Genomic DNA, 26211 nt, shown 5'->3' with positions numbered 1-26211 from the left:
CATTACTTAATGCTGTTGACAGTCGCCTTTCAAAAAGGTTTTCCAGTAGCCTAGGGTTCAACCAATTTTGTCACAAGCCCAAGAGAGCTGCTGTAGGCAATATCATGCTGTTTGCAAAGGCACTCACATCAGTATTCACACTGTCCTAATAGATACATTCACTGTATATCTCACGCTGATTTCTGCAGTTATTTCATGCAGTGTTGCTTGTCTGTTAGCACTGACAACTCTAAGCAAATATTGCTGCTCTTGGTCATTAAGTGAAGGCCATCGGCTGCTGCGTTGCCCATGGTGAGAGGTAATGCCTGAAATGTGGTATTCTCGGCACACTCTGGACACTGTGGATTTGGAGATACTGAATCCCTAACAATTTCAGAAATGGCAAGTTCAATATGTCTAGTTCCAACCACTATTTCACATTCAAAGGTTGTTCATTCCTTTTGTGCAGCCACAATCACATTGGATATCTTTTCACAGGAATCATCTAGGTACAAATGATAGCTCTGCCAATACACTGCCCTTTTATACCTTGAGTATGCTATACTACAGCCATCTGTGTATGAGCGTCACATATCCCATGACTTTTGTTACCTCATCGTACACATCTTGTGACAAGGATGAAGAGTCTTACCCTCAGCATCACCATTCTCGGCTTGTATTATCAAGGAGACCATAAATATCTGCACGACAGACCATCTTATCAACAGAGTTGTAAGATTTCAACTAAGCATTTCTCGAATACAGCACTTGCTGCCATAAAATTAAAATGGGAGAAACAAGAATCTCTGATTTCTGACTCACTGCAGTGCACTGCAGGGAGTTAATTTAGCTCTTAACTACAGCAACATCTGGCAACACACCTATTGTCCTCTGCGCATGTGCAGAAGGTCCCTTGCCAGCTTTGATAAGAGGGCATAACGTACACCACTTTTGTCCAATTGTGAGTGCTTCTTCATGCATGTGTAGTTCCTGCTTGTGCCCCCATAAATTTCAATGCCACCATGTATTACCAGTCACATTTTGCAGCAGAGATGACAGCAACTGCCACCACCTGATGATGTCTACCAGCTGTTTCGATGAAATACTTTGGGAATTGCACAATGTTAGCCAAACAAAAATCCAGGAAGCGTATTTGCAATACTTGTGTGCCACATTCATCTACAGCTGAGCAATGTAAGAACTACCATAAAAGTGCAGTTATCACAAAATATAGCTGAAGGCAGGGCAAACTGTTGAAAACTGTATGAAAAGTAGTTTCCCCTTTCTGTGATCACAGTGGGTGAGGCCAATGTTTGCTTCCTGAGTAACAGCAACAACTGAACAAATTCACAGTAAGATGGTGCTGGGCATTCTATCAGTGATGAGAAAGCTTTCCTTTGGGGACTGACAGCTCTTGCTGGTATTAAACATGAATGGGAAGATGGATGCACATACGATTAACAAAAACAGGAAGGCAATAGTTCCATAATGCTAGGAATCCATTATGAGCCAATTAATCTTCATGTTTCTATGCATGCCCACCCTCCCCCTGCCCCCTCCCCCCACAAGCACAAACACTTTTTTGCACTTTCGTGAATTGTAGAGTAATGTACAGGGGGATCAAAAACTGTTGTAGATGATCAATGCATGAAGTGGAGACTGCTACCTCACTCTCAGTATATGCAAATGTAATGTGTAATGAGCATAAATAAATAAAAAGAGCTGAAGTTCTCAGATTATGTCACCATTGATTGACATTGTTGCCAAAGGCAGTGTTGCCACCATCCCAGTGGCAAGGATCACTTATTCCAAGTCATGTCCCTTACTCACTGAGGGATTCTAGGCCAGCAATGGCCAGTTGTTGTGTGTTTTCTACCTACATAAGAAGTAAACACTGTGAACTTGCTGGACTGACCTACTAGTTGACAACATTTGATGTCTTCAGACTTTGAGCACCAAACTTTGACTAAGAAAACAGCTGATTACCCTGTGGGAGAACAACCTGCTGAGCAAGCCATGATCAATTTAAAAAGCTGCTTCCCAAATTGTGCCATCTGGATCCTTGCCACCTACACCAGCTTCTCTGGATTACATAGATGGAAGCTGCTCTAGCAATATGTCCTTTGAGCATTTAATTCTCCTAACCTTAACCTCAATTAGCCCTTGCCCCCACACCCACCTCCAACCCAGCCCCATTACACTAACTTCACTTGTCCTGTCCTCACACCACCTTCTTCACAATCTCCCTCTTTCTCTGTCCTATATGCACCTCCCAACCCACTCCTCAGGTGATGCACACAACTCTCTGCCTGCAGCTGCAACAAGTTCACTGGTGCCACATTCCTATCAAACACACCTGCTGCTCACCCTCACAGCTGTTCCATCACCCAGCCCTCCACAACGCCCCCACACCCTCCACATCCTTTCAACCCTTGCCAATCTGTGTGTGTGTGTGTGTGTGTGTGTGTGTGTGTGTGTGTGTGTGTGTGTGTGTGTGTGTGTGTGTGTGAGAGAGAGAGAGAGAGAGAGAGAGAGAGAGAGAGAGAGAGCGCACATCAACTATTTAGATTTTAGTATTTTGTCACCTTTGTATTGTATGTTAACCAGGGGCCTAGAAACAACAGAGGCTCCATCCCCGCCGCAGCTGCAGTGGTCCACAACCCCATGACGACTACCACAGGCCACTTCACACCTCCGCCGCCCCACACCGAACCCAGGGTTATTGTGGGGTTCGACCCCCGGTTGACCTCCCAGGGAATGTCTCACACCAGATGAGTGTAACCCCTATGTTTGCGTGGTAGGGAAATGGTGGTGTACGCTTACGTGGAGAACTTGTTTGCGCAGCAATCACCGACATAGTGTAGCTGAGACAGAATAAGGGGAACCAGCCCACATTCGCCGTGGCAGATGGAGAATCACCTAACAACCACCCACAGACTAGCCGGCTCACCAGACCTCGACACAAGTCCGCCGGGCAGATTTGTGCCGGGGATCAGGCACTCCTTTCCACCTGGAAAGCCATGCATTGTCATCTTTACTCTTAAATTATTGTTGTTCCACCCGTTATTTCTCATGGCGGTATCCATATTTCTTAAAGGAAGTCATTTTCCTGCATAGGCTGCTCTTTTATTTGGAAATAAACACCACATTTCATTAATTAGCAATTGGCTATTTTTGCACTCTTTGGCCTTATTAAGCTACTTCAATACAAAGCTGGTTATGCTTACAGCAAGTCATATTTCATACTTTTCAGTATGCAGTGACATTCCTAAAAAGATTATTCACCAATGTTTACGTAAGTTGAATGTTACCAAGTCAGTTTATTATCTAAAAAGACAAATTTAAAGTATTTACTCAAGGTAGGCATATCATGTAGAAATATCAAATGATATTCTTTCATAAGCTCCACAGAATAATGAGAACAAGCAAAACATGAGGTTTTTTACTTACTTCCTGTCTGTTGTCACTGCTGGAATGACTGCCAATATTCTCTGCATAAGGATTTTCCTAAAAAAAAAAAAAAAAAAAAAAAAAAAAAAATTAAAATCTCATTTTAAAACAATATGTATGGTTAAAAAGATAAGACAATACACAAAAATTTATTTATCTCATTAGACACTTTTATTTTTCATCAGGTTACCTTCCATTAGGAAAGAGGGTGTACTCAGCTAATGTGATATGATTTATAAATTATAGAGAGCAGCAAACAGTTGTCTTTTTTTTCAGATTTTATTTGGCAAATCCAGATTTTGGCTAGTGCCTAGCCATTATCACATTATCAGTGTACTATTTTCTAGTCACAATGCATGTCAGTTCCCTGTTGTTCGACTGTCACTCACAGTTCTTTGAATACTACTCAAGCACAAGGAAACACAGGAGGCCAAAACATTCTGGGACATGAAACTCGGGGTGTAACAAATCCAAAAGCCCCTTGGCCGGGGCTCATACAAACATTCTGCCATAGTTCATCCATTAACTGATGTTGCCTGACATATAGCTAGAAAGCTAGACATTATGTGCATCATCATGGGACAGTGACGACGTCAACTTCAGCATCTGAGTCTTGAAAATTACATGCTGCCCCACCTTTGAGATAGAAAATGGGTGAAATGGGACAGCAGTCAGATACTGGATACTGCTTCAAACACAAAAACTTTCTAATTCCCCGACAAAAATTGCTGACTGGCATCAGAGGAGTTATGCCCCAATGCGATGCATCCAGCAGCTGGAGTATGCAAGTATGTAAGTATGCAATGCTGGAGGGATGATGACATCACAGCTTTGCCCTTTATGGCAAGCATTAGGACCTCCTGGGCAGCATTGAGTCCATCACAGAGTAGGAGAAATGTACACCATGCAGATTCCTTTTCTACCTGGACTGCCGTGATGGTTTTCCGGAAAGTGGGTCAGTGGCTGTGATCTCCCACACCATCAAAGGAAAATCAAGCAATATCTGCTGCAAGGTACTATCCAATATGAAAATGAGAGCCTCCTGTCAATAGAACTGTAGATTGGGTCATGCTGGCAATCTCTATAGTGCATTGGCACACTTGGTGGTGGACTGGTATCGAAAGTCACAGCAAGTACTGAGAAACAGTGCCTACACCTCTGCAATCAGTAGGCCATCCTGTCCGATACATCAGAATTAGGGCCGAATAATAAAGTCAGTGGGTTGTGGTCGGTGATGAGGAGGAACTTTGTTCAAAAAAACACCACAAAAGTTTTTAATTGTGAAAATGATAGCCAGCACTCTTGTGAATCAATGTTTTGCGCTACTGAAGGCATCTTCGATGCATAAGTAATGGGCTGCTCATTGATGTCTGGGTTCCATTGCCACAGGATGGCACCAATAGCATACTGGAACATGTCAGTGGCCAGGATTAATAGCTTACCAAACATAAAAGAAGCCAAACAGGAAGTGAAGCATACACATTGCTTGAAGGACTGAAAAGCCCACAGACAGTCAAGTCCACTGACATTCTAAAGACCACACAAATTTGATGAATGTTGGTGAAGCCGGTTAAGAGAGTGACAGATGTGTGGAAAAAAGTGCAGGTGACTCCAGGGTATACAAGAAGGGTAAAAGAACAGACCTGCAAAATTACAGACCAATATCCCTAACTTCTGTTCGGCACAGAATCCTTGAACATATTCTTATTTTGAAAATAATAAACTTCCCTGAGACTGACAAGCTTATGTCCATGAATCACCATGGCTTTATAAAGCATCACTTTTGCAAAATTCAGCTTGCCATTTTCTCACATGATATACTGAGAACTATGGATGAAGGGCACAGGCAGATTCCATATTTCTACATTTATGGAAAGCATTTGTCACAGTCCCCCACTGGAGGCTGTTAATGAAGGTACGAGCAATGGAATAAGTTCACAGATATATGAGTGGTTTGAGGACTACTTAAGTAATAGAATGCAGTATGTTGCCTTCAACGGCAAATATTCATCAGTGACAAGAGTATCGTCAGGACTGCCCCAGTGTGATAGGACTGCTGTTGTTCTCTATATACATAAATGATTTGGTGGGCATGGTGGGCAGCAACCTGCAGCTGTTTGCTAGTGATGCAGTGATGTATGGTGAGGTGTCAAAGCTGAGTGATTGTAGGAAGATACAAGACAACTTAGTCAAAATTTCAGGAAGATCAGGCCTATAATGTTCGGAAACAGTGTTACTGGTGTCCTGCTTGACACAGTCAAGTCATTTAAATATTTGTGTGTAACACTGCAAAGAGTTATGAGGTGGAACAAGCATGTGAGAACTGTGGTAGGTAAGGCGAATGGTCGACTTTGCTTTTAGTGGGAGAATTTTAGGAAAGGTGGTTCACCTGTAAAGCAGATCGAATATAGGACTATTCTTGAATACTGCTTGAGTGTTTGAGATCCATACCAGGTCAGATTGAACAAAGACGTCAAAGCAGTTCAGAGGCGGGCCACTATATTTGCTACCGGTAGGTTTAAACAACATGCAAGTGTTATAGAGATGCTTCGGGAACTCAAATGGGTATCCCTGTAGGAAAGGGGACACTCTTTTCAAGAAACACTATTGAGAAAATTTAGAGAACCGGAATTTGAAGCTGACTGCCAAACAATTCTACTGCCACCAACATAGATTGTGCGTAAGGACCACGAAGATAATCTATGAGAAATTACAGCTCATATAGAGTAATATAGAGTGTCACTTTTCCCTCTCTCTATTTGCAAGTGAAATAGGAAAGGAAATGACAAGTAGTGGTACAGAGTACCCTCCACCATGCACCATACAGTGGCTTGCAGAGTACCGATGTAGAAGTAGATGCCAATGTAGCAGTTATCATAGACGGAGCATGCAGAGCATTTTATGCGCAGAACTGCCGACCCAAGTGTTTACTTTCCAGCAGTGAGAGGCCACGCAGGTCAGTTCTTACTCAGAGATTGACTATCATGAACTACATCTTCACATCACGCTGTGCTTTTACTTTTACTTGTGTGTGCTAGCTGTTCCTGTTATTTTCGTTGATCAGACTTTTTGCTTTTCGGACTGTGAGCCTTTTTGTGGTGTTGAGACTCTTTGCTCCCCCATAGAGTGACTCGTACAACAAATTTTCCTTATTCCTGGGTCCAACTCCTTGGCTTTTGGGTTGTGTGCCCTCCATGGGCTAGAGTAGTGACATTTTTGCCAACAGAACAGTTTCGCAGCATTGTCACGCGTGTTCAGGTACAAAAGTGGTGACAGAGGATATTCGTATGCATGTGGTGCTTTTATTTTTTTCATAGTGTTAATTTGTGTCCATTATGAACACAATATTTAAGCAATGCCGTCAGGAACAGTTATGTCTCCAGAAGCGACACTAATAGCAGAAGGTGGCATCAGTTGCAGCAGGAGCTGCTCAAATAGGACGCAAAATTGAAGTGGTCTCTCAGTATAGTGGCGATGGGCCCACTTCCCCTCAATACTATTCACCATTTCTGAAAGTCTGCAGAAAGGTGGGAGAATTACCTGCACTGGTTCTTGCTGCATTGTCAGGCAAAGTGTATCATTGATAAGGTTGCCTTGTTACTGTCTAGCAGTGTGGGGTTTATGGAATTGTTCAAAATTGGAAACCCACTAATGAGCCCAAAAAACTTAACTTTGAGGAACTATGTCAGTTGATTATGCATTGTTTTGGATGCCAAACCCAGTGGTGGCAGAGCACATTTTAACGAGCAACACAAGCACGCTGTGTAGTCGTATGCCATCTGGATCGTCGGCCAGCATGCTCTCTTGTGCAAGATTCCGGTCTGAATGTCCCATTGTGCTGCATAATTTATGGACTCACTAATTTGGGATGTGATTGTATCATTAGCACCCGACCCTTAGGTCCAAACTAATGCATTGGCCTTGTCTGACCCTTGTTTAGTTGAAGCTGCTCAACTGCTGAATCACATCAATGTACGGCTGTGGCATGGGATGTTTTTTTTCTACAATTGGCATGTGATGAAGTTAGATATGCATGGTAAGCAGCTCCTGGTGCTGCCTAGGTTTGGCCAGATGATTTTGCCGTCCACTGCGGCACTGTGAAATTTGTGATTTGACTGTGATGGTGTCACATCACAGTCCATCTTCACCTTTGGAGAGCTCAGTGGGTGCAAGTAAGTCTAAGAGTTGTGCTGCCTTCTCGCAATGTCTTTCAGGCTCTCGATGTTGCTCTCTTTCTGCAACTGTTTCTTCTCAGTGAGCAGGTTGGCAGTCCTACACCAATTATCATTTGGTACATATTAGGCAGGACTGCTCATTGTAGGCACCATGTGTGGGCTGTGCTAAAAAAATGGACCATTTGGCATCACTTTGTGAGCTGCAGCACAGTTTTCAGAGGGCCCAGTGTCTTCCTTGGGCTTGGAGGTTGTCTCTGACACCAACAAACATTGTTGGAGTGTATTCTGCTAACATTGATCATGGATGGGTGACTGATGGAGTTTCACACAGATACTAAGGAAACAGTCAGCCTAATTAATTTATGATGTATATATGCAGACCCAAGCAAGGGATGAAAAGTTGTACAAGGCCAGGATTCAAACCTGGGTCTCCTACTCGCTATGTGGATGCACTACACACTTACGCACTATGCCACCCTGGCACAATGGTCTTGCACAGCTGCTAGGACTACCTTAGCATGCCTCCTTCCTTGATCCAAATTCCCGTTCACTCGTCAGTCCACTTGATATTCCCCCTAAGCTCGAACAGCACTGCAAAAGCTCTCTGATTGTACTGGTATAGCACTCCAGCATCGAACAAAATGGGGAATGTTGGCTGGTCATGCTGCTGCCTGGTGAGCAGGAGACCTGGATTCAAACCAATACCGACAACAGTTGTTCAGGTATACATGCCGATGTCGCAAGCTGAAGATGAAGAGGTAAGGTATACGATGATGTTGAATGAGTAATGCAGTACATAAAGGGAGGTGAAAATCTAACAGTCATGGGAGACTGGAATGCGGTTGTAGCGGAAGGAGTCAAAGAAAGGGTTACAGGGGAATATGGACCTGGTACTAGGACTAGAACGGGACTCAGAAAGGAGGGATTTAATCAATGACGAACTGGCTAGGAAAATGTACCATGGAAGTGTGAGCTGTGTCAAAGTGGGAGAAGAGAGATCAGCTTGGGTTGAACAGAAGAATGGCTTGAGGCAGGGGGGTGCACTTTCACCATTACTCTTCATTGTAGTGATGGATGATATAATGAATACCAGGAAAGATGAAAGCTATGGTGTTTGCAGATGATCTGATGATTTGAGGGAATAAGGAGGAGGAAGTACAAGAGCAGTTGGATGTATGGTAACAAAAAGTACAAGAATATGGAATGAAATTTAGCATAAGTAAGAGTGAGATGATTATCACAACAAGAACAAAGGACAGAGGAACAACTGGAATAACAATTGGTGGGGAATGATTGAAGAGAGTGGAGAGTTTCAAGTATCTAGGAAGCCTGATACAGGAAGATGGAAAAAATTACAGAGAAATAACTGAGTGGGGCAGAAAAGCAGAAGCATTTCAGAAGAGTGTCGGAAGCCCGATATTGAGCAAGGATGTACCCCAAATCAGTAAAAAGGTTATATATTGGTCATACTATGTCCAATTCTGACATATGCATCTGAAACCTGGGTTATGAAAGGAAGAGAGAAAAGCAAAGTAAAAGCTAGTGAGATGAAATTCTTGATGAACAGTACTGGAGTGACAAAAACAGACAGGTTAAGAAATGAGAGGATCAGAGAGTTAATAAAGGTGGAACCATTACAGGAGGAGAGAGAGAAATCAAGTCTGAGATGGTATGGACATGTTAAGCAAATAGAGGATACATGAGATGAAACTGGAAGGAAAGAGATCAAGAGGAAGACCAAGAGACAGATGGCTGAAAGGAGTGGAGGAACGCATCCAGAAGAAAGGAGAAGACTCGACCAAGCTGAAGATGGAGAGATGGTGGCAAGACAGAAGACGATGGAGAGGCCTATGTTCTAAACAGATCCGACCACAGGCTGGAAACTGTCCAAGATGATGATGATGATGGTGATGATGATGATGATGATGATGACAACTAAGAATGAGAGGGTAGAAAGACTAATCGAGTTCTGCAATAAATGTCAGCAAATAATAGTGAATACTCTGTTCAAGAAACACAAGAGGAGGAAAAGGCCAGGAGATACGGGAAGATTTCAGTTAGATTACATCACAATCAGACAGAGATGGATAAGGGATTGTAAGGCATACCCAGGAGCAGATATAGACTCAGATCACATTTTAGTAGTGATGAACACTAAGCTGAAGTTTAAGAGACTAGTCACGAAGAATCAATACATAAAGAAGTGGAATATGGAAGTAGTAAGGAAGGAAGAGATAAGCTTGACGTTCTCTAAGGCTATAGATACTGTGATATGGAATAGCTCAGTAGGATGTTCAGTGGATGAGGAATGGACATCCCTAAAAAGGGCATTCACCAAAGTTGGGAAGAAAAACATAGGTGCAAAGAAGGTAACTGCGAAGAAACCAAGGGTAACAGAAGAAATACTTCAGTCGATCAATGAAAGAAGGAAGTACATACACGTTCATGAAAATTCAGGAATACAGAAATACAAGCTGCTTAGGAATGAAATACACTGACGAGCCAGAGAAACTGGTACACCTGCCTAATATCACATAAGGCCCACGCAAGTGCACAGAAGTGGCACAATACGACGCAGTGTGGACTCTTAATATCTGAAGTAGTCTGGAGGGAATTAATACCACGAATACTGCAGAGCTGTACATAAATCTGTAAGAGTATGAGGGGGTGGAGAGCTCTTCTGAACAGAATGTTGCAAAGGATCCCTGACATGCTCAATAATATTCACTCTGGTGAGTTTGGTGGCCACTGGAAGTGTTTAAACCCAGAAGAGTGTTCCTGGAGCCACTCTGTAGCAATTCTGGACTTGTGGCATGTCACACTGTCCTGCTGGAATTGCCCAAGTTTGTCGGAATGAACAATGGACTTGAATCAATTCAGGCGATCAAAGAGCATGCTTATGTACATGTCACCTGTCAGAGACGCATCTAGACATATCAGGGGTCCCATATCACTCTAACTGCATACAACCCACACCATTACAGGGCCTCCACCATCTTGAACAGTCCCCTGCTGACAAGCAAGGTCTATGGATTCATGAGGCTGTCTCCATACCCATACACATCCACCCACTCGGTACAATTTGAAATGAAACATATCCAACTACACAGCATGTTTCCAGTTATCAAAAGTCCAATGTTGGTGTTGGTGGGCCCAGATGAGGTGTAAAGCTTTGTGTCCTGCAGTCATCAACAGTACACGAGTGGTCCTTTGGCTCCCAAAGCCCATATCGATGATGTATTGCTGAATGGTTCGCACACTGACTCTTGCTGATGATCCAGTATTGAAATCTGCAGCAGTTTGTGGAAGGGTTGCACTTCTGTCATGCTGAACGACTCTCTTCAGTTGTAATTGATCTCATTCTAGTAGGTCCTTTTTTTGGCCACAGCAATGTCGGAGATTTGACGTTTAACCAGATTCCTGATATTCACAATACACTCGTGAAGTGGTCACATGAGAAAATCCCACTTCATCGCTACCTCAGAGATGCTGTGTACCATTGCTCATGTGTTGATTATAACATCACATTCAAACTCACTCAAATCTTCATAATCCGGTACTGTAGCAGCAGTAACTGACCTAACAACTGTGCCAGACACTTGTTGTCTTACATAGGTGTTGCTGACCACAGCGCCGTATTCTGCCTATTTACGTATCTCTGTATTTGAATACACATGCCTACACCAGTTTCTTTGGTACCTCAGTGTAAATTTTAAGTGGAGGTAAGCAACAGCAAAATGGCTGCATGAAAAATGTGAAATAATTGAGAAAGAAATAATTGTCAGAAGGACTGACTCAGCATATAGAAAAGTCAAAACAACAAATTAAATGCAGAGGAGGGAGCAGATGGGTGGAAAGAGTACATTGAAGGTCTCTAGGAAGATTAGTCCAATGTGATTAAAGAAGAAACCAGAGTCAACAGGGAAGATATAGTGGATCCAGTGTTTGAATTAGAAGTTAAAAGAACACTGGAAGACCTAAGATCAAATAAGGCAGAAGGGACTGATAACAGTCTATCAGAATTTCTAAGATCATTGGAGGAAGTAGCAACAAAATGACTATTCAGGTTGGAGTGCAGAATGTACGAGTCTGGCGATATAGCATCCGACTTTCAGAAAAGTATCATCCACACAGTTCCAAAGACTGCAAAAGCTGATAAGTGTGAGAATTATCGCACAATCAGTTTAACCACTCATGCATCCAAGTTGCTTACAAGAATAATACACAAAATAATGGAAAAGAAAATCGAGGATCTGTTAGACGATGAGCAGTTTGGCTTTAGGAAAGGTAAAGGCACCAGAGAGGCAGTTCTGATGTTAACAGATGATAATGGAAGTGAGATTGAAGAAAAATCAGGACGCATTCATAGGATCTGTCGACATGGAAAAAGCATTTGACAATGTAAAATGGTTCAAGATCTTCAAATTCTGAGGAAAATAGGAGTATATAGAGAAAGATGGGTGAAATTCAACATGTACAAGAGCCAAGAGGGAATAATGAGTGGAAGATCAAGAATGAAATGCTCGGATTAAAGATGGGTCAAGACAGGGATGTAGTCTTTCACCCCTATTGTTCAGACTATTGATCGAAGAAGAAATGATGGAAATAAAAGAAAGGTCCACAATCGGTATTAAAATTCCAGGTGAATGGGTATCAATGGTGAGATTTGCTGACGGCATTGCTACCCTTAGTGTAAATGAAAAGATCTGCTGAATGGAATGAACTGTCTAATGGGTATAGGATATGGATTGAGAGTAAACCAAAGAAAGATGAATGTAATGAGAAGTAGCAGAAATGGAACCAGCAAGAAATTTAACATTAGGACTGATGGTCACAAAGTAGACAAAGTTAAGGAATTCTGCTACCTGAGCTGTAAAATAACCCTTGATGGATGGAGTAAGTAAGGCATTAAAAGCAGACTAGAACTGGTAAAAAGGGCATTCCTGATCAAGGGAAGTCTGCTAGTATCAAACATAGGCCTCAATTTGAGAAAGATATTTCCGAGAATGTACATGTCAAGCACAGCATAGTACGGTAGTGAAACGTGGACTGTGGGAAAACCGGAACAGAAGAGAATCGAATTATTTGAGATGTGGTGATACAGATGAATGTTGAAAATTAGGTGGACTGATACCGATAGGAATGAGGACCCTCTGCACAGAATTAGAAAGGAAAGTAATATATGAAAAACACTGACAAGAAGAATGGACAGGTTGGTAGGACATCTGTTAAGACATCATGTAATAACTTCCATAGTACTAGATGGAGCTGTAAAGGGTAAAAACTGTAGATGAAGACAAAGAGATTAGAATACACGCAGAAAATAATTGACAACTTAGGCAGCAAATGCTGCTCTGAGATGAAGAGGTTGTCATAGGAGAGGAATTCATGTTGAGTCGCATTAAACCAGTGAGAAGACTAACGACTCAAAAACAATGCATGGCAGAGTGTATCTCATATCACTGTTAGTAATTCTATTTCCTGTTCCACTCGCAAATGGAATGAGGGAAATATGACTGCTATATCCCTTGATACAAGCCCGAATTTCTCTCCTTTTGTCTTCACGGACCTTAAGCGAGATGTATGTTGATGGAAGTGGAATGGTTCTGCAGTCAGTTGCAAATACCAGCTCTCTAAACTTTCTCAATGGTTCATTGCTAAAAGAATATCATCTTCCCTCCACAAATTCTCATTTCAGTTAATGAAGCATTTCCATACTTACATGCTGGTCAGACCTATCAGTTACAGACCTAGCAGCATGCTTCTGAACTGCTTAGATGTCTTTCTTTAATCCAACCTGGTGGGTCCCAAACACTCGAGCAGTACTCAAGAATGGGTCATAAAAGTGTTCTGTGCACAGTTGTCTGTATAGATAAAGTATGCTTTCCTAAAATTCTCACAATAAACTTAAGTTGAACACTCACCTTCCCTACATCTGTCCCTTTGTGCATGTATCATTTCATATCGCTTTGCAATATTACGCCTAAATATTTAATTGACATGACTGTATTGTATTTAAATATTACACGAGTCTTTTTTTCTGCTCTTGTGCATTAACTTACATTTTTCTACATTTAGAACAAGCTGTCATCCATCAAATCAAACAGATGTTCCTGTATCCTCTACAGTCATTCGATGACAACACTTTCCTGCACACTACATCATCAGCAAACAGTCACAAATTGTCATTCCCCCAATATATCAGGTTGTTTATGCATACAGAGAACAATAATCGACCTATCACATTTCCCTAGGGCAGTCCTGACAATACATTTGTCTCTGATGAACGCTTGTCATCCAGGACAATGTACTGGGATTTATTTCTTAAAAAGTCATTGAGCCACTCACATATCTGAGAACCTATACTATATGTCTGGATCTTCATTAACAGTCTACACTATGTCCAACACTTTTTGGAAATGTATGAAAATGGAATCCACCTGTTGTCCTTCATCCATGGTTTACAGAATATTGTGTGAGAAAAGGGTAAGGTGAGTTTGGCATAAACGATGCTTTCTACATCTGCCCTGATTTGTTGACAGAAGCTCTTCGTTATCAAGGAAATTTATTATATTTGAACTTACAATATGCTGAAAGAACTCTGCAACAACCCAACATTAAGGATATTCTTTTGCAATTTTGTGGGTCCATTGTTTTATTCTTCTTACATACAGGAGCCATCTGTATTTTTTTCCAGTCACTTGGGAGTTTTTGCTAGATGAGAGATTCATGAGAAATGCACAAGAGTGCTATCTCTAAAAACAAACTGGGATTCCTCCAGGACCTGGCGACTTATTTGTTTTCAACTATTTCAGTTCCTTCTCAATTCCAGTGATGTCTCCTTCTATTTCCTCCATAAGAGAGTCTGTGTGGCAGTCAATCAATGATACGTCTGTATGATACACCTGAGAAAACAATTCTTTAAATGCAAAATTTTCAACTTCAGCTTTCCTTTTCCTGTCTTTTATTGCCACACCAGACTGGTCAATTACTGACTGAACAGAAGCCCTCAACCAGCTTAGCGGTTTTATTTAGGATCAGATTTTTATCATAAATTAAATGTATTCACAATTGCAAATATGGGTGACCATCCATATTCACAACTGTGAATATTTTTTATTGTATTTCATAATAGCTCTAGTCACCCCAGTGCATGTTCCTTCAGACATGCATGCATGTCCATGCATTGTAATTCGAATTAACACACGCACTGAAATATAGACTTTTTCTCAGATTCTCAGAAAGATCTTTTGGCAACAAGTGACAAAGAAATTTTTGTTTGTTACACATATCCAGCTTTTTATACACACATGAATTTCTACTAACATTTGCTTGTCAACATTTCTGCACTCTTTTTTAGACAACGAGTGCACTATCTCTGTTGCTGCAGCATTTTCCAAAGTGGATGTTTTCTGTCCTTAATCTATTTACTCAGACCATAATTCTCCAGAGTGCAATTTACAATCAGTTTAAACAGTTTAAACTCTGCATATAATTCTTCTACATCCATTATACTGGAACTAAATTAGGCCCATTTATTCTCTTAGTAGGATGCTAGTAACTGCTTATCTGCTCTTTCTAACATACAAACCCCCTCTGCCTTTTTGAAGGATTTATTAACTTTAACAACCATAATCACCATGATGACATTATGATCACTAATCCCTGCCTCTCTACCGATGCTGTCGATAGTGTCAGGCCTGTTTGTAGCTACAAGGCTTAAAATAATGCCATTGAGTGTGGGTTGTTGACCAGCTGTTCAAACCTGTTTCTGGAAAATGTGTTGAGAGCTACTTTACAAGACTGTCTGTCTGTACCATCTGCAATGAATCCATAGACATCCCAGTCTATGTTCAGTAGGTCAGTCAACCTCAACTGATATTGCAACATTAGAATACGTCTGGTTTACTGAGGTTAGACTTTCTTTGAATGATTCTACAACTTTTATGGCGGACTCAGATGGCTGGTAGAAATGTCTGATGATTAACTGGAGGGCACCTTGGCCAGTTACACATCTCCAGATAAGTTCACAGTCAGGCTCAATTTCAACCTTGACACACATAATACTTTTGCTGACTGCAAAGAATATTCCACCTCCTATGGTGTCCAAACTGTTTTTTCAACATATGTTCCATGCCTTGTTAAATAGTTTGGAGTTTTTCACTCTATGTTTCCTCCAGCTGTTGGTTTTCAGTGTAATTTGAATGTGACTGCTTTCCCAGAGGACAGCAAATTCATGGATTTTGTTATGAATGCCTCAGCAATTTACTGTTAAAATTTTGACATTCAAAGTATCTTTACTTTGTACAATATCCAATTTTGCTCTTCGCATATTGACTGGTGTGCATTCATCAGAGGACAATCTACATCTATATGGTTACCCTGCAAATCGCAATTAAGCACCTGGCAGGGCATTCATCAAACCACCTTCACAATAATTATCTGGTGTTCCACTCATGAGCAGTGCATGGAGAAAATGAACACCTCTATCTTTCTGTGCAAGCTCTGATTTCCCTTATTTTATTATAACGATCATTTCTCCTTATGTAGGTCAGCTTCAACAAAACATTTTCGAATTCAGAGGACAAAGTTGGTCATTGAAATTTCAAGAGAACATCCAGTGGCAAAGAGAAACGTCTTGATTTTAATGACGTCTACCCCAAATCCTGTATCACATTTGTGACACTCTCCCCCCTCTTTCTCAATAATAAAAAAAAAGCATGGCACCCTCCTTTGAACTTTGTTAATGTGCTCCATTAATCCTATCTGGTAAGGATACCACACCATGCACCAGTACTCCAAAAGAGGGCAGATAACCATAGTGTAGGCAGTCTCTTTAATAGATCTGTTGAATCTTCTAAGTGTTCTGCCGATGCTGAGGCTGTGAGGAACCAGGTGAAGAGGCAGACACTTGCCCACTTGCAGTGTGAATGGAGAAGGCAGAATTGCCAGTTGACACATTCACACTCTGCCTTGATTCATATGAACAGGTTAAAACAGGCCATTCACTATAAGGAGAAAGCGGTCTGCCCCCTTCCTCTCCCTCCTGCCATCATCAGATGCACTGGAACATCCACCTGCCACAGAGCCCAGGGATCAAACATGTAATACCTGAGGTGTCCCATGTGATGTGCTCATTTCCCTGCTATCACTACACCCCGAGGCAACAGCATCTTCAGCCATTCACAAGCAGCAGCTAGCTCCTTCTGCATCTACACACACACACACACACACACACACACACACACACACACACACACACACACACACACACACACCTTATCCACCCTTCTGCTAAGCTTCAAATGAAAGCAACAGGTAAGAAATAAATGAAATCAAATAAATAAAATCAAGCCTTGTTATCTTTCAGACAAGGATATGAACTACCAAACTTGTCAAAAATACAAACTACTATAAAACACTGAACTAGCGGACAGAACTCACACTACATTTCAAAGGGGGAGAAAAAACTCTGAAACATTCAACAACGCATGGAACATGTATTGAAAAGATAGTTTAGACACCATAGGAGGTGGAGGGTTCATTGCAGGCAGCAAAAGTATTATGACTATCAAGGTCGAAATTGAGCCTGACTGAAGTTATCTCAACTGTGTAACTACCCTAGGTGAACTCAAGTTAATCATCAGACATTTTTACCAACCACCCAATTCCACTGTAACAGTTCTAGAATCATTCAAAGAAAGTCTAACCTCGGTAAACTGAAAGTACTCTAATCACACAATATTAGTTGGAGGTGACTGACCTACCGATCACAGACTGGGATGTCTATGGATTTAGTGCAGGTGGCACAGATAGACAGTATAGTAAAGTAATTATAAACTGATTTTTCAAAAACAGGCAAGGGAGTATTGTAGGGTCGTTACTGTTCATTGTATGTATAAATGATTTGGTGGGTCACAGTAGCTCTGTGAGGCTGGTCCTGACACTCATATCTACACTCAATATGATATAGGCCACAAAACTGTAGCAAAATGTATGAACACATGAAAAGGATGAATGTGTGCTGCAGAGACTGGATCAACATAAAAATACTGAGCATAAGTCAGCATAAATGACATGTCATTGTTTGAACAACTGGCAATCAATCAGTGGGTGAATTATTGTTGTGGTCTTGAGTCCAGAGATTGGTTTGATGCAGCTCTCCATGCTACCCTATCCTGTGCAAGCTTCTTTATCTACAAGTAACTACTGCATCTCACATCCTTCTGAATCTGCTTAGTGTATTCGTCTCTTGGTCTCCTTCTACAATTTTTTCCCCTCCACACTTCCTTCCAATACTAAATTGGTAATTCCTTGGTGCCTCAGAATGTGTCCTACCAACCGATCCATTCTTTTAGTCATATTGTGCTACAAATTCCTCTTCTCCCCAATTCTATTCAGTACCTCCTCATAAGTTACGTGATCTACCCATCTAATTTTCAGAATTCTTCTGTGCACCACATTTCAAATGCTTGTATTCTCTTCTTGTCTACACTATTTATCGTCCATGTTTCACTTCCATACGTGGCTGCACTCCATACAAAGACTTTCAGAAAAGACTTCCTGACACTCATATCTACACTCAATGTTAACAAATTTCTCTTCTTCAGAAAAGCTTTCCATGCCAAAGCCAGTCTACATTTCATATACTCTCTACTTCAACCACCATCAGTTATTTTGCTCCCCAAATAGTAAAACTCATCTACTACTTTAAGAGTCTCATTTCCTAATCTAATTCCATCTCAGCATCACCTGATTTAATTTGACTACATTCCATTATCCTCATTTTGCCTTTTGGTAATGTTCATCTTATATCCTCCTTTCAGGACACTGACCATTCCGTTCAACTGCTCTTCCCGATCCTTAGCTGTCTCTGACAGGATTACAATGTCATTGCCAAACTTCAAAGTTTTTATTTCTTCTCTGTGGATTTTAATTCCTACTCAAAATTTTTCTTTTGTTTCCTTTACTACTTGCTCAATATACAGATTGAATAACATCAGGGATAGGCTAAAAACCTGTCTTACTCCCTTCTCAACCACTGCTTCCCTTTCATGATCCTCGACTCTCATAACTGCCATCTGGTTTCTGTACAAGTTGTAAATAGCCATGCGCTCCCTGTTTGTTGCCCCTGCCACCTTCAGAATTTGAAAGAGAGTATTCCAGTATTTCTCTAAGTCTACAAATGCTAGAAACATAGGTTTGCCTTTCCTCAATCTATCTTCTAAGGTAAGTCGTAGGATCTGTATTGCTTCATGTGTTCCAACATTTCTATGGAATCCAAACTGATCTTCCCCGAGGTCAGTTTCTACCAGTTTTTCCATTCGTCTGTAAAGAATTCATGTTAGTATTTTGCAGCCATGACTTATTAAACTAATAGATTGGTAATGTTCACACCCGTCAACACCTGCTTTCTTTGGGATTGGAATTATTATATTCCTCTTAAGGTCTGAGGGTATTTTGCCTTCTCAAACATCTTGCTCACCACATGGTAGAGTTTTGTCATGGGTGGCTCTCCCTAGGCTATCAGTAGTTCCAATGGAATGTTGCCCACTCTTGGGGCCTTTTTTTGACTTAGGTCTTGGGCAAAGAAGGTATTGGTTGAGTCTTGCTACTGGTGTGCTTTATATATGACCAGAATCTCTCTGGGTTTTCTGCCAGATTCCGAGACAGAGTTTTGTTGTAGAAATTATTAAAAGCACCTCGCATTGTAGTACGCACTATATTTCAAACTGCTGCACAACTTTGCAAATCTTGGAGATTTTGTGTTCTTTTAAATTTGGCATGCTTCTGCAACAGCAATCCAGCCCATTTAGTGTACCATGGGGGATCAGTACCATTATTTATTAATTTATGTGGTATATATCTCTCAATTGCCATCGATAATATCTCTCTGAAATAATTCCACATCTTTTCTACACTTACATTATCAGATTGGAAGGAGTGGAGACTGTCTCTTAAAAAGGCAGTAAGAGCATTTTTATCAGCTTTTTAAAACAGATGTACTTTGCATTTCTTTTTGATGATTGTGGGTGTTACAGTATTCAGCCTAGCACCAACTGCCTTGTAGTCGCTAACCCTGTATCCATCATGATACTCCCTATTTTTCCAGGATTATTTGTTGCTAAGAGTTCAAGTATGCTTTCACAACCATTTATGCTTCCAGTGGGCTCATGAATTAACTGATCAAAATAATTTTCTGAGAAAGCATTCAGTACAATTTCGGATGAAGTTTTATGCCTGCCCCCCCCCCCCACACACACACACACCTCTCCACTGCTGGTCACACGCAACGATGGGTGGAGTGGCGGTGGGGTGGTGGGGGTGGGGGAGGGGCGGTGAGGGGGGCGGGTGACTGTGCCCTGTGCTGAATGTGAGCTCTGGGCTCTCAGTATTCTTGCGGCCTCTGTCAGACACAGAATTTGCTCTTTGCCAAAGCTGTGATTTTAATTGGCTGAGTGCTTGATCCCTAGCTATGCTGAGAGTGAACCCGGTGTCTGTGTCGATAAGGCCACCAGTTGCTCGTATTTCAATAGTCTCCTTCAGAACACAGTCCCAAAATGATGAGGTCTGTCTTAGCACTTCAGTTTCTTCATACTTCATGCAGTGTTCTGCAACTGCAGATTTTGTTGGTTGTTTAAGTCTGATGTGTCTTCTGTGTTCCTCAAATCTTTCTTCGATTGACCGTACAGTCTGCCCAATACATGCCTTACTGTATAGACATTGAATATGGTGAATGTCTAGTTTATAGAGCATCAAGTCATCTTTCGCTATACATAATAGGGCTTACATTTTCGGGGTTGGACTGAAAACATAGTTAATGTTATGTTGAGCCAGGATTTTGCCTATTTTGTTTGATACTTTGTGGCATACAGCAGATGCACCACTGTTTTCTCATCCTCATTGTTTGCTGTCTGCTGGGCTTATACTTTCTGCCTGAAATCATGTTGGATTTGTCTCTTTCTTCAAAATGTACTTAAGATGGTTAAGCTCCCTGAAGCCTTCAAAATCAATGACATTATTTATTATAAATTTTCCTCCAAACTTTTAAGCAAAGAACATCATCAAACCAGGTACTGAGGTGCCCAACATCATGTTGCTGAAATCAGTACTGTGAATCCCACAAGTATGTTAACTTTAGAACTACGTAGAAGTTGCCCATAGTGATATACTTTCATGTAATTAATTACATTATGATAGTGATTTACTGCCGGGGCCATATAAGATTGAGTCTATCAGTACTAGTTCATTATTAATATTAATAAGCAAATTTTATTATTTTCCTTTTTTATTCTTGTATATGTGGTCTTTGCTGCTTCTGTGAAGTTATGGGTCGACATTCAGTATTGTTCTGTAAATTGTGTTTGAAGCTCAGGTGATTTGGGGTAGTGGTTTGACATAGAAATTTTACTTTGTGGCTAGTCAGTGGATGAGGGTGTGATAATAGAGAGCAGGAGGGGTTAGCTATAGAAGAGGAAAGTCTCTAAGGTTACGGGAGGCCAATTGCTGAGGGTCAGGATTTTTTATGGCCACGTTTAGGGCTCACAGATGTAGTGGTATACAAAGCGGTCAGCTGTCTCTTTGAGATACATTTTTACATCACTGATATATTTTGTTCTGAACAAGCAGATATTAGATTAATGGATCTAGTAATTATGTTAAATCTGACAAAGCACAATAGCCATAACTGTTGTGAGCACCAAATAAGACAAGACAGTTTTTTGACAAGTAATGCTTCACACAGTATAGATGCTGAAATAGGACACACTAAGAACTATCAAGCATTACACTGTGAATAAAACTGACAGGAAGATGATGACTCTTCTCATGAATAGGATTGCCATGTAATGTTATTCATGATCTTAGAATATGAGCAGCTGTATCACCACAACATTATGGCGTTTCTAGTACGTATAATGCAGCCAGTACTCTAAACTAAAACCAATAGTTATAGTATTATATTCAAAACCAATAGTTAGTAAGATAGGCGCACCTACATGCCAGCTGGAAAAATACCTGAAACACATTCTCAGTGAATGTGTGGGGAAAAGCAAACACTACATTACAACTCCAATCACTTTGTACAACATTACACCCAACTGCAACTATGGTCAGCTTTGATGTACTCAACTTTCTTATGAGATTTCCACTTCTGAATCATGGAACTAATGATGGAAAAGTTTGACAATTGTTCCACTGAACGTTTTAGGCATATTCCGAGATCAATTTATTTGCCGTTTGATGGAAAACCTTTTGAACAAACCAGTGGTGTGGCAATGGGTAGTCCGCTGTTGCCCATAGTGGCCTCTGGAATGCACCAATTTCAAACTGAAGAGCATGTATTGATATGCCAACAATACATTTGTTGTGTGGCCACATGAGATGAGAAAACTGAAAAAATTCCTGGAACATTTAAGCTCTATCTACTGGAACATAAAATTCATGATGGCACTTGAAAAAGATGACCAGCTTCCTTCCCTTGGTGTGTTCATTAAGAGAAAACCTGATGGATACCTGGGTGACAGGTTCATAGGATATCCACATACACTATCTTTGGTGCCTCAAGCTGTGACCATTTATCACATAGGAAATTCGCCAAGGAGAGTTTTCCAAAGAATTACAATATCTGCAAATAGTTTTCTGAAGGAATGGGTACCCAAGATCACCAAATCAAACGGGTATTGCAGTCAAAGTCAAGAACACCTGAGAAATGGGTTGTAACGAACAGAAAACGGGAAGCCAAGGATTTCTTATCTGCCTTACACTGTCCCAATATTTGGGAAGATTGGTATATTCCTAAGAAGACATGGTATCCCACATAATCTGCCTCTGTCAACTGAGATAAAAACTGTTCTTTGTTTTGTTAAAGTGAATCCGGCCTCCGAAAGATGAGTGTGTACCGCCTTCCATGCAAATGTTGCATGTCTTACATAGGGCAGACTATTAGAATAGACAAAGAGAGAAGAAAGGAACACCAATAACACACCTCACTAAAGCAACCACACAACCGAGCCATCACTGGGTACTGCCTCAAATATTATAATCAAGAAATGAAATATGGTAAGACCAGTATTGTGGTGCAAATGCCAAGTTTCTAGGACAGTATAATTATGGAGCCTATCAAACCAAACATGTCATAAAATATAATAAAGAGGGATGGTGGTTTCAGTTTAAATAAGGCTTGGGGTCCAACACTCAGTTTATCAAGCTCAAGGTGGCCATCACATCTCCACAGAGCTGGAGTCGTGAGTTGAACTTTGCTATAAATAGCAGAACAAGGCTGGCTGGAGTCGAGGCAATGAGCATACATAACAGCAAAACCACAGAACCTGAAGACTGGGTCAGTTATTGAAATATTGTGCAAAAATGGAAACAACAACATGACTGTACACCCAGAAGTACACCATTAATGAAGTATCTCACACAAAGGTCAACTGACTATCTTTCAGTCAGCATAAGTTATGAGGGTCACGAATGTCGATCTGTGCACTGACATGCAAGGGGGTACCCCAAAAAAAAACGAGAACAACATTGCCATGGGTGGTGCTTGTGTGGTACGCATTTCTGCCGTTAAGCATGTATAGTGCATGTCATTGCCAATTCAGTGCCGCCTGGCTTGTTCTGATCATCTGCAGTGATTGTTTTTGCTTGTTTCTTTTACTATGCTGGCAAGTTTAAGTGAATAGCATGCAGCTTTGAAATTTTGTTTACTACTTGGTAAAAATGCTGCTGAAACTGTTTTAATGATGAAAACAGCTTACCAAGATGACACTATGGGAAAAACTCATAGTGTATGAGTGGTTTGCTGGATTTAAAAATTGTGCCATGTCAATTGATGACAAACCTCGATCTGGATGTCCATCAACTGTCCAAATCGATGAAAACACTGAAAAAATTCGAGAACTTGTGTTCACAGACTGCCGACAGACAACTGATCAACTGTCAGAGATTAGTGGATTATCATGGAGCTCGGTTCAGCAAATTTTAACAGAAGATTTGGGAATGAAAAGGGTTGTCACCATCTGCCATCTGCACACACAGCCACCTCCATTAGACAGTTTTTGGCTAAAAATGGGATGGTGTAGTGCCCTCAGAATTTTATGAAAGTCTGGAGACACTTGTGTTCCAGCCGTTTTGAACACGTGTTATTTTAAAGCAGGGTGTAAGGATGAGCATGGGATACTGCACCCATTTATTGTTTGTGCAGATGAAACTGGAAGGGAGATAATTCGTTGGTGCTGGCAAGAATAAGCAAATACGGCCCGGAAGCTCCGTGGCCGACTGCAAAGAGTAATGTAGCATTGTATTGTTAAAAAACAAATGGAGAGACTCAAAATAGTGACTGTTTATTAGACGTTGAACTGCTGTTGAGAGTACGTGGACTGGACATGGATAGTCAGCTACGATAAAAGCTTATGTATTGATTGTGTTCAAAAATGTGTAATTAACTGATTCTGGGTGCCCGGTAATGTGTGGGCTTACGTCATAAAGTTTAGTTGTTTTTTTGTACAAAGTGGAAATAAATATGTTATGGTGCATTCAATGATATTCCAAGAGTAGCGTATTTTTTAAATAAGAAGAGAGAGTGCGAGAGAGTGAAAATTTCCGCTTCCTAGCAGTGAAATCTTCGGAGAAGTGTCCAGTGCTAGCAGAAGACATCAGCGCTGCAAGAAAGCAGAACCAGCATTCTTCAACAAGTAAGTCCACGAAAACACTTAAGCTGTATGGAGAGAGCTTAACATTACACAGGGCCACCGCAAGAACGTGGTGACCGTAAAGAAAGGACCTGAGAAAGAAGGGGAAATATTAAGGAAGAAGCTATAAAAAAAAGAGTTGGGAGTTGCCATAGCAACCAATGACAGTGAGGCTGAAGAGCGATTCCACGATACTTATCCAGAAATATCGTGTTGATGTGGCCGCCACCGCACACCAATGCCCATGCCACCACACACCAATGCCGACGCGGCATCACACCAACGCCGACGCAGTCGTCCATCTACGCCGATGCCACCATCCATCGACGCTGACGCCGCCATACACTGGTGCCGACGCCGACTTCCACCGACGCCGGGTGAGCTACTACTGACCTCTGATTGTTTGTGACATGTGAGGGGTTGTGGAAATAAGTGAGTGTACCTTTAATGATAACTAGATTAAAGACAATGGAAAAAGAACATCAATCTGTACAGCCTGTTGGGGCTATGGGAATTGAAAAACAGGGGCCAGATTTAGGCGAATTAATGAGGTTTATCAAAGTGCGGTTTGAATCACAGAACACAAAACAGGACTAACTGAAGGCAGAATTAAACTCTAAGTTAGATTTGCAAAACACAAAACTAGAAGCTCAAGTTAACATCCTAAGTAATCAGATGCAAGAATAGAAAAAAGAATTATCCGATTCCCTGTGTGAACAGACAAGTATTTTATTTAAGGATTTAGAACAAAGAAATGAAGCTCATCTAAAAGGGTTAGTTCAAAAATCAGAATATGATGTAGACTGTAAATGTAGTAATTTGGAAACACAATTTAACGAAAAATACGACTCTATGTAAAATGTATGTAATGTTTGATGTGGTCGAACGAGAATTAACTACGCTAAAAACCAATGTACAGAAACAAGATAAGTTGCTCCCCCTAGTACAGGCGCAAATTTCAGGGGTCAAATCACGGGTGGAAACCGTAGAACAGAACTTCAAAGAAAAGTTAATGACTGCAGAGCTTATAAATTTGACTGGCTTAGAAGAACAAGTAGAAGAATTAATAGGACGAAAGGTTGAAGAGAAACTAAGTGTTGATATCTCTTCGCCTATAGTAACTTCCAATTTAGATAACACCAAGAAAGACTTAGAAACTTTGAGGAAAGAATTCAAGCTTATGCAGGAGAAACTAGAGAAAGGCACAGTTTCCCAAAATATTATATTAAATAAGGACATGATAACCGATTTGCAATGGGGATCAAATTCAGGCTTGTCGAGACAGTTTCCTAAATTCAAACTGGACGGGGAAGTACACCCCACCAATTTCTTAAAACGGTTTAACCAAGCCATACCTAAAAGTTGGGAGGATGCTAAGAAAAGAGAGTCTGTGGTAGGTTATTTGGTGTGTGAAGCTTCTGAATGGGGCACAGTAAACATTGAAAACTTCACAGCTTGGGAAGATTTTCAGAGAAAGTTTAAGGAAAAATATTGGTCTTCAAGTGCACATGAGAAGTTGATCTCAGATTTGTGGGATCCTAAATACTATAGTAATGCCTGGGGTACAATGCACAAGTATTTTGACTGGCATTTGACAAGGGTGAAATATTTAGATCGACCAATGGAAGAAGAGGGATTAGTTAGAATTTTAATAAGACGTCTACCTACTTATGCTAGAAAAGATATTCTATGCAGTGGGTGGAAAATGGTGGAGGAACTGTTACCCTTTGTAGATGCACTTGATGCAATCAATAAAGACAGGAACGAGAACTTGCATGCGCAAGAAAATCCGAATTTTAGGTGGAATAATATGAATCATAATAATCAGTCAAAGCATTATGAATCCAATCTTGCCCGAGTCCACCGACCTAGCAGGAACGTAAATAGAGGGGGTTGCTCACGAGGACCATTAA

The 26211-nt window shown here is 40.9% G+C and overlaps 1 protein-coding gene across 1 annotated transcript in view; it reads right to left on the bottom strand.

The window, feature by feature from the left end:
• LOC124594919 (rab3 GTPase-activating protein catalytic subunit) overlaps positions 1-26211 on the bottom strand; it is a 465991-nt gene that overhangs the window by 400047 nt on the left and 39733 nt on the right. The window contains exon 7 of the mRNA XM_047133411.1: positions 3430-3486. Within this exon, the coding sequence (XP_046989367.1) occupies positions 3430-3486 (57 nt within the window). The remainder of the gene's footprint in view (positions 1-3429; positions 3487-26211) is intronic.

This window comes from Schistocerca americana, chromosome 2 (genome assembly GCF_021461395.2).
Source record: "Schistocerca americana isolate TAMUIC-IGC-003095 chromosome 2, iqSchAmer2.1, whole genome shotgun sequence".
Taxonomy (NCBI): Eukaryota; Metazoa; Arthropoda; class Insecta; order Orthoptera; family Acrididae; genus Schistocerca; species Schistocerca americana.
This window is presented reverse-complemented; position numbering and strand designations above follow the sequence as displayed.